The 10,208-nt window shown below is 41.9% G+C and overlaps 2 protein-coding genes across 2 annotated transcripts in view; one reads left to right on the top strand and one right to left on the bottom strand.

Annotated features, from left to right (window-relative positions):
- The window catches only part of LOC134811644 (synaptic vesicle glycoprotein 2A-like), a 61,408-nt gene that overhangs the window by 10,695 nt on the left and 40,505 nt on the right, over nucleotides 1-10,208 (top strand). The gene's annotated exons all lie outside the window — the stretch shown is intronic.
- LOC134811641 (WD repeat-containing protein 27-like) lies at nucleotides 18-2,393 on the bottom strand. Its single transcript, XM_063818658.1, has one exon. It carries the CDS (start codon nucleotides 2,391-2,393, stop codon nucleotides 18-20), a length of 2,376 nt encoding a protein of 791 aa, XP_063674728.1.

Genomic DNA, 10,208 nt, shown 5'->3' with positions numbered 1-10,208 from the left:
ACATTCGCAAAACCTTCTCACCTATCATTGTAGAAAGTGACCACACCACCAGTGCTGCCAACAGCAAGTTGTGGATACTTAGGACTGAACACGGTCGTTAAAACATTGTCAGTCTGTACCTTACTCACCGCCCCGCCCCCCCTGATATCAAACAAATGAACTGCGTGGTCATCCCCAGGTATGGCCAGGTACCTGACACAGGCGGATATACTGGGGACACTGGCAACTCTGTTAGGTTTACTGAAGCAATTAACACACTGTCCAGTCCTAACGTCCCACAGTTTAACATCGTCCTGTACACTGCAACTCATGATCAGATTGTGAGTCTCAGAGCTGTGGGGCACGTACTTAGAACCGTCCACTGTCATCACGTGGTGAGGTGCGCGAGAGTGCGCATCTGGGATCCTCATTGCTTCAACCTCTTGGTTGTAGTCGTAGATAGAGATAGATTTGTCACTGAGCCCGCAGACCACAAGGGTAGAGTAGAAGGAGTTACAGCAGCTCAGAGCGGTGATAGTGTGGGACAGTGCGCTGGTGCAAATGTTCTGATAACGACCCAGTACTCTCTTAGAGTTCTTGGGTTTCTCAACATGGTGTTTGTACAGCAGCAACTCGTTTGAGTGTGCTAACAGTATAAACTTGTCAATGTAGTAAAAGTGCCCACCCACTGTGTCCTTTTTAAATTCTATTTTCTCGCAGTTTTTAGTGTTCCCATCTCTGTACTTCACATCAATGATCATGTACCCGCTGGTAACATCCCACACTTTGCACGACCTGTCAGCAGCAGTGGTAATCACCTGACTTGCGAGAGTACTCCACTTTACTGATGTGAGAGGTCCCTTATGTCCCACCAAGGGGACTGACTTGCTACCCGAGGGTAAACGTAACACAACTCCACTGTAGTCCGCCAGTCCCACTGCTATCATATCTGATTCACGGGAGTAGGCGAGTGCTTGCACAGGAGAGAGTCGGTCTGAAACTGATAACTTGTTTTTCTCAAACTTGGGTCTACACTCACTGCTTGGGTACACATAGGGGTCTTTCTTTGGGGCCTTCTTCACTTCGGTTTTCTTGGTTTTAGAATTGGTAACAGGTTTGAACATTTGCTGACGTGGTTTAGCTGTGTAACCGGAGGATTTTGCTTTTGATTTTTTCTTCTCTGTTCCTTTGATAACAGGGGCAGTTTCAACAGGCTTCTTCCATTGGGAAAGATTTAGTAAGGGAGTTGTGGTAGTCAACAGACATTTCTGTACCATTGAAACATTACTCTCCTGATTGGAGGACAACTTCCTTAGCTCTAGAACTGTCAGCTCGGTGTTGAACAAGTCAGCATATGCTAGAATAGGATTGGAAGCGAGCAGAAAACATTGTACCGAGTAAGCGAATGGGAGGGAGGGTGCGTTGTGCAGGAAGGAAATAGAGGTTAAAAGTTGTAAAGACAGGCTGTTTAGCTGAACAATTCCACTTGTCAAAACGATGATTAAAACGTTTTCAATGTTCATCTCCAGAACAGGAGCATCAGTCCCAAACGTGGAAATACATTCCGTCATGGTCTGATCACTTTTGTTAACCACTTTAAAGATAGCCAGAACAGAGTTGTTAACAACACTACCATCGGCTGGTGAATAAGACTCGTTCTGTGTGAGGAACTTACTCTGAGGTTGAGCATATATAACATTGTCATCTCCTTCCGGCGATGGTGATGTGTCTAAATTTGGGAGATAATTCTCCACGTTGATCCGTTTAAGACGTGTCCCACTGTTTGGCTCATAAACATGTAGCATACCATCTGCTGAGCCAAGGTAGAGGGTGTCAATATCAAAATAGGCAGAAGTGAAGGGAGCTGAGGAGAGTAGCTGGAATTGGGTTATTGCTCGCTTCTCCAACAGACACCACACTTTGAGGCAATTGTCGCTGGATAAGGTAATGATGCGAGTTGAGTTGACCATGTGACAGTACACAACATCTGCTGCATGGCCCTCGAGAAACCGTGTGGTTCCTGCAGCTGTATCCAATATCATGATATCACACTTCACTGCTAAGATGATAATGTTGGTGATTGTAGCAATGAAAGCAGCTGATCCCAATCCCACTCCCACATAAACTGGAAGGGGTTTCTTGCCAGCGTTTATAGCAGCCCTAGCTTCAGAAAGATTCCACGAGAGGAGCGAGTCAGATGATGTCGAGAGCAAGATATTTGAAGCTGAAAAGTGCAACTGGGTTATTGTATGTGTATGTCCGATCAGTTGTAGCTCCCTTTTTGTAACGTCTAAACACTGCACAGAAATTGTTGATCCATCTGCAATAGCAACATACTCTGAGCTTACGCTGATGATATTCTGGTCACTTCCTGATTCTGACAATGATTTTCTTTCCAGTTGTTTTATGTCCATCTTCCTGAAAGTAGAGATGTTAATAAACTTGTTTATTATTGAAAATACTGATCATAAATAAATAAATCCAGCCAAATCAGGTCCCAACTAGGAATCTAACAAGGCCTCTTGTATAACCTGCATGCTTTTTATTGTGCTGAGCTATTCGGACACTATTACCATTTATGAAACAAATTAAACTTAACATATTTAATATGAATTAAATGATGTTGCTACTGATAACTTCAATCTCAATAATAAAACCGAAAGTCGTGCAGAGCCAAACCTATTAATAGTCCTACCGGTAGGACATATTCAAAATTTTCATTGCATCAAAGTTTTCTCCAGATATACAGCTTCCAGTACCTTGATGGTGACTTATGTCACTACGCGGTGTGGGGTGGGTGGCTCGAACGGGAGGTGCATGGGTGTTTCTAACCTATGCAAAGGAAGGGACTAGCCATCTCTACAACAAGGAAAGGCTCTAATAGCCTCTACTAACCTTAGAACGGCAGCATAACCGCTTTTCCCACAGGCAAATAACATCTTCCGCAGGAAACTAACACGCTCACAGGCTCCCACATGACGTGTAACCCCAGGATTTGGTTTTGAATCGGACACTTAAAACAACGATAGAGGAGCGGTCTACACGCTCCCAGGCTACCATGTCTCGTGTAACACCAGGATTTGACACGTTCACAGGCTACCATGTGTCGTGTAACCCCAGGATTTAGCACCGTCTCGTGTTACCCTAGGACTCACTTAACAGACTCTAACACGCTCACAGGCTTCCACGTCTCGTACCCTAAGATTTGGTTTTGGATCGGACACTCAAAACAACGATAGAGGAGCGGTCTACACGCTCACAGGCTACCATGTCTCGTGTAACCCCAGGATTTTACACGTTCACAGGCTACCACGCCTCGTGTATCATAGGATTTGGTTTTGGATCGGACACTCAAAACAACGATAGAGGAGCGGTCTACACGCTCATAGACTACCACGTCTCGTGTAACCCCAGGATTTAACACGCTCACAGGCTACCAAGTCTCATGTAACCTTAGGATTTAACACGCACACAGACTACCACGTCTCGTGTAACCCTAGGACTCTAACACTTAACAGACTCTAACACGCTCACAGGCTTCCACGTCTCGTGTACCCTAGGATTTGGTTTTGGATCGGACACTCAAAACAACGATAGAGGAGCGGACTACACGCTCACAGGCTACCATGTCTCGTGTAACCCCAGGATTTTACACGTTCAAAGGCAACCACGCCTCGTGTATCCTAGGATTTGGTTTTGGATCGGACACTCAAAACAACGATAGAGGAGTGGTCTACACGCTCATAGACTACCACGTCTCGTGTAACCCCAGGATTTAACACACTCACAGGCTACCAAGTCTCATGTAACCTTAGGATTTAACACGCTCACAGACTACCACGTCTCGTGTAACCCTAGGACTCTAACACTTAACAGACTCTAACACGCTCACAGGCTTCCACGTCTCTTGTACCCTAGGATTTGGTTTTGGATCAGACACTCAAAACAACGATAGAGGAGCGGACTACACGCTCACAGGCTACCATGTCTCGTGTAACCCCAGGATTTTACACGTTCAAAGGCTACCACGCCTCGTGTATCCTAGGATTTGGTTTTGGATCGGACACTCAAAACAACGATAGAGGAGTGGTCTACACGCTCACAGGCTACAATGTCTCGTGTAACCCTAGGATTTAACACGCTCACAGTTAGTTAGTAGTTAGTAGGAGACGGGAGCTTTCTAAGCTTTCCGTAGTGCCCCCAACCTGCTTTCAGATATGGGGGTCATATATGCCTTCAGTTTCCACCCGGTGAACCTGGTCGGCGAGCCCCCAGGTTTCAACTGCGCATGACAATATAGCCGTTCGGGTAATAAATCCCGGGTTGGCTTCTCGTGTATTCAGTAGTGTGGCCGACCCCACTACTCTGCTGCGCGTTGCCGTGTTGGGGTGCTATCCCGGCGCGCGCGCCGGAGCTAGCCCCTCTCCCCCGGCCTCCGCGCACTTCGGCTATTTCGCTATATCAGAATTGAAATCTGCGTTCGTTTTGCGTACTGTATGTTTGGTAGGATAATTATTTGTAGAAAATCAGAGTTGCCATGCCGCTCGCCCGAGCGTTCGGAGTTTTAGGAGCCAGTCCAGACACTTGCCTGGATTGCATCGCAATAGCTCCGTATTGACTCCTTACGCCCGAGTAAGTTGTTATATACTCTGTAAGTTTCACGTTAGCGTCTGAGGTACCAGTCCAGACTATGTGTCTGGTTCGCATCGCGAAGGTCCTATAGTGACGCTTTGCGCTTAACTCAAGAGATGTGAGTACGATGAGATTGTAATTTTATTGTATGACTGTATCTTGGAGAGATGGGTGATCAGGATTAGAAAATATATCGTTTCCAGTACCGAGAGGTTGGAACTAAGGGAGCCAGCCTGGACTCTTGTCCAGATTGCATCGCAATAGCCCCTTGTCGACCCTCGCTCTCGTTCCTGGTAACGGTGTGTGGTTACTATGGTAACAGTGTGTAGTTGCTATGGTAACAGTGTGTAGTTGCTATGGCGAGTTGCTATGGTAACAGTGTGTAGTAGCCATGGTAGCAGTGTATAGTTACTATGGTAACAGTGTGTAGTTGCTATGGTATCAGTGTGTAGTTGTTATGGTAACAGTGTGTAGTTGCTATGGTCAAGTTCGGAGACAACCTGTACATTTTTTACTTTTTTAGAAGTGTGTGGTGGAGCCAGCTCAACACAGAATGAAACTCCCTGATTATATGGCTGACAAGACATTTTTCAGGACTTTCTCTGAGTAAAAAAAAAATTTAAAAGGTTGAACGGTTGAGCAGATAAAGGTGGTATTAAACAAACCCTTAAAAGGTGGAGATTTAAGGTGGAGACTGGCTCTGGTTGAAGAAACTTTTGATTAAGGTGGAAAAGGTTATTGGTAACACAAACTACATCAAATTTGCAATCTGATGGTTTTATCAATATTTTATTTAAGTGCTCAACCGAGGTGGAGAAATCAAATGCACTTTTCAAAGCTGCTCAACCGGGGGTGGAGAAAGGTTTAGAGAGTTCTAGGTTAGCTAGAAAGTTGCGTCTCGGCCTTTTCTACTTCCTGTTAAATTTTGTTTTTTCCATTGACGCTCAACAGGGTGGAGATCTTTCATTAAGAAACAGTAAAAAGCCTGTCAAACATGCCTAAATTCATTGGTTTTATCACTAATTCTAATCTGCTCTGTTAACTGCTACTGTAGGGGATCATAAAACTGTTATCCCATCTGTCTTAAAGCAAAGTGTTCTAGCAAATGAAAAAACTATCAAAGTTGTGAAAAAGTGCTCAACAAGGTGGAGAAATTGTTGATTAAACATTAAAACATTAAAACATTAAAAAATGCATTAAAACTGGCCCCACCGGGTTGAGTTCAATGAAACGAAAAGTTTTCAATGAAACGAAAAGTTTTATTTTACATTCCTTTAATCATAAATAAAATAAGAGCTTAAACCACGAATTAGTTAGCTAGAAGTAAACTTGAGGAAATATTTTTGGTGATTGTATATAATTATTTAAAAAACTTTATTTGGTTGTTAGTATTTTAATTATGGTAAGTGGTTGAATTTAGTGAGACAAGGTCAGTTTCTCTATTATCTTAGAAAAATTTCTACTTTACAGTAGGCAATGCTGAGTGGCAGGAATGAGGGACCAAAACGCTTGGGGCTAACAATGGCCCATTTACAAACCACTTCAGACATGGCAATGATGTCATTTATGCTTAATTCGTCTGAAACTGACCCTACTGCACTTGTAACATTCTATAAAAATCTCTTCTAAAATAGGTATAAAAATGCATAACACAAAACACACAAACAAAATGTTTATAATCCTTATATAATAAATTTCTATAGAACTTTTAAATTTCTATAAAACTAATAAACCTATATATATATTCATTTTGCACCCAGAGAAAGATGTGATCACAGAGGTAGTTTCGATATTATGTTCATGACAAGGTATGGGGCTGCTGCAAGTTATATTTTGCTAAGATATTACCGCTTTTTCAAGCTTAAGTAATCTAGGCAAGGTCAATTTTAAAGTTTTTGAATTTTGTCGAACGCTGTTTAAAGCTAAGTTCCAGTCATTTGGTTCTCCTTCCTTTTGAGTGTGAGTGATGGTGATTCTTATGGATGATTTGAGGTGATTGGGCTTATAACAGGTGAATGTAGTTAGCATGAGATTTTGTCGTACTGTATTCCATATTGTCCCTGCTCTGTATATGTAGCTGTCTGATGGTTTAGGTGTGAGAATGAGGGTCTCTTTGCCAAGTCTGCCAGATGTTTCAAAGAGGGAGTATAGTGATATAGGGGTTCTATATTTCAAGACCTTGAAGATGTCATTAATACAATGGTAGAAGTACAGATTATGCACATTCATGATTTCATGAGTGTTGAAGAGGGGTTTTGTATGCTCCTTTCTGTAGAATTCCTTGCCCAGGATTTGCTCCCCGTAGGGTCTGCATCGTGCACTAGTTTTAAATTTATCCAAGTATGCTTCTTTATCTCCAAACATTATGCGGGCACACATTTTCTGTGCTTTGAACAGAGGTTCAAGTTTTTTGTTAGATGCCCCTCCCCAGACAGTTATACCATATGCAAGATAGCTTTCAAACAGAGTGTGATATAGATCTTTATGGATTGATGTGGGAATGTTATCTTTAATTCTATTTAGCATGCCACAGCAGCTGGCTAGTTTTTTTGCTAATTTCCTTCTATGTGCGTTCCAGTTTAGGTCTTCATCGATTGTTACACCTAAGAATTTAGTTTCATGTACTCTCTCCAAGGGTATGCCATTGATATTGATTTCTTGATCAGAGGGTGTATCTTCATCTTTGTTGGATCGAGAGTTTGAGAATTCAAGGTAACAGCTCTTGCCAGTGTTTATGTGAAGTTTATTGGCAAGCATGTAGCGGTGTACGGAATTTAGGACTTCATTGGCTTTTTTGTATGCTAGGTTTTTACTTTTTGCAGCGACGAAGATATTTGTGTCATCAGCAAATAGAACAAATTTAGAGTTCTTTTCAGAGTTTGTAAGATCGTTTATGTAAATTAAGAACAGAAGGGGCCCTAAGCAGCTCCCTTGTGGCACTCCAAAAAGCACAGGTAGAGTATCAGATATTTCATTGAGCACACCAACATATTGTTTACGGTCGGAAAGATAACTTTCCAGGAGTTTGTGTGCCCGTCCTCTGATCCCGTATGTGTTTAATTTTTTGAGAAGTATTGAGTGATCTATTGTATCAAATGCTTTACTTAGGTCGATAAAGATTCCTAAAACATGATTACCGGCTTTGAGTGACTGCTGAATGTGGTGAATAGAGTAGTTGAGTGCATGTGATGTTGAATGACCCTTTCGGAACCCAAACTGGCTATCGTGCAGTATTCCTTGACTCGAGAGAAAACCATAAAGCCGTGAGTAGATAACCTTTTCAAAAATTTTACCGAAAATTGGGAGAGTGGAAATTGGACGATAATTTTGTAAGTGTTCTTCGTTATCTTTTTTGTAGATGGGGCTAATTTTACCTATCTTAAGGATGGCGGGAAAGCATCCTGTTGACATAAGGTTGTTGTATTGTATGGAAAGCACTGGGCTGAGAATGTGTGAGGCCTTTTTAATAACACTGATGGGGAAATCACTAGCTTTGCCATTTTGTAGCTCAGAAATGATATGAGATATTTCACTCTCAGTGCAGTCTGTTAAGTACATCGAATTTGGGTTAGTTTTTGGTAAAAATTCAACAAATGAAGGAAGTGGCTCAATTTTCATTTCCCCATCAACTTGTTCATTCAATTTCGACGCTATTGAGGCAAAGTACTCATTAAATTTGTTGGCTATGAGTCTACGTTCTGTGATGCGTACTCCGTCGACACAGAATTGAGGCTTTATGGTTTTTTTGCATTTTCCTCTTAATTCATTGATAACTTCCCAAGTCTTTTTGCTGTCTCCTTGATGATCCATAATCTTAAGTTGAGCTTTGGTAGTTGATTTCTGGAAGAAATAACATTGGGTGACCCTTTAGCATGTATACAACTCATCAAACTAGCCATCAACCACTCAACCGCGGTGGAGAACCATGACTTCTGAGGTCAAATTTACGCCAAAATTTGCCAAATTTGAGTCTCCACCTATGTTGAGTGTACTTTTCAGCAAGGATGCCTTGTAATATGAGTTGGTAGATGATTTAGAATCATTGGTATTGCAAATGGACTGCCACAGTCACTCTACAGCTCCTAAACTACAGAATAACAGATTTTGAACTGCATGTTATGCAGTCTCCACCTCGGTTGAGCCGATTCTGAGGATCCTATTCTATGAAATATGATTGGTATAACCCATAATATTAAATATTAGGACTTTGGAGCAATGAAAAAGCATGAGAGGGTTAGTTCTAGTCACCTATATTAGCTCATGTAGTCAGTGAGCTGCTCCACCTGTGTTGAGCAGACAAACCTGCTCAACCGGCACTTTTTGAGTACCCACCTGTCTTACGTAACTTTAAATTGTGAAATTTGGAGTAAATATTTTTTTCATAAGTGATTTACAGCTCCTTTATTTTTGTAATTTTCAGGTGGCCACTGTCTCCACCAAGGTTGAGTTATTTAAATTTTGAACCCAGATATCATTATAGAAAGGTTAGGAGCATAATATCTGAAGAGCCTGTACCCCTTGGACTGTCAGAGGAATTATAATTAATTTTACCGTTTATGGCAGTGAAATGAGTGTAATTAGTGACTGATTTTATGTACAGGTTGTCTCCGAACTTGACCCTATAGTATCAGTATGTAGTTACTATGGTAGCAGTGTTTAGTTGCTAGGTAGTGAATTGGAGTTGCTACGGTAACCGTGTGTGGTTGCTATGTTAAGAGTGTGTAGTTTCTATGGCAACATTGAGTGGTTGCTGTGGTAACAATTTAGAGTTCTTCTTCGTTGACAAATTCTAGTAAAGTCGTTTCAAATGATTAACATCGTTTAAATGAATAAAACTGAATAACAAGTTGAAACAATAGATAATAAAATTACCCGCCATGCATGCGCGCTACCAGAGTAGCGCAGCGCGCAAAACGTATTTAAAGGATTGGCAGCGAGATCATTATTACATACTGTGCTCAAATGGCGTTCGCGCGTTACGTAAAATATCGGAAAATTTTTCATATAGCAATCTTAATTCGAATCAAGATAACGCTGATAGGATGAATCAATCATTCATTGATAAGCCAGTGTGTGCTACACTCATATCGTTTTATCTACACCCTAAGTAATCACTAATCTGTGTATCTATAATGATGAAGTAGTGGCAGAAAAGTCATGCCTTGTAACATGATCAGGTTTGACAGCGGTGCTATAGTCCCTTCGCATTTGATGGCTGAAGATTACTTCGGTGAGTCTGTTTGAGAGGTTGTGCTATTAGAGTGGAATTTACCAGGTGTAGGAGCTGCGCCTTGAGGGAAGAATGTAACCAGTTTTGGAAAACTGTCGCCCTGTCGTGTGGTAATATTTTAATTCTGTGAAAGCATGGAAATAACACGCTCACAGGCTACGACGTCTCGTGTAACCCTTGGACTCTAACGACTAACATTTAACAGACTCTAACACGCTCACAGGCTTCCATGTCTCGTGTACCCTAGGATTTGGTTTTTGGATCGGACACTCAAAACAACGACAGAGGAGTGGTCTACAGTGACGTTACAGGAACATTGCATACTCCTACGAGTTGCACGTAGCAGGCCATGACCGTCCCTGGAAGT

This window comes from Bolinopsis microptera, chromosome 2 (assembly GCF_026151205.1).
Source record: "Bolinopsis microptera isolate Bmic1 chromosome 2, MBARI_Bmic_1.0, whole genome shotgun sequence".
Lineage (NCBI taxonomy): Eukaryota > Metazoa > Ctenophora > Tentaculata > Lobata > Bolinopsidae > Bolinopsis > Bolinopsis microptera.
Note: the sequence above shows the minus strand (reverse complement) of the source record. Positions and strands in the feature narration are given on the sequence as shown.

Bases quoted from the DNA above. Each gene is read 5' to 3' on its own strand.
- LOC134811641 (XM_063818658.1), bottom strand. From the start codon at position 2,393: ATGGACATAAAACAACTGGAAAGAAAATCATTGTCAGAATCAGGAAGT.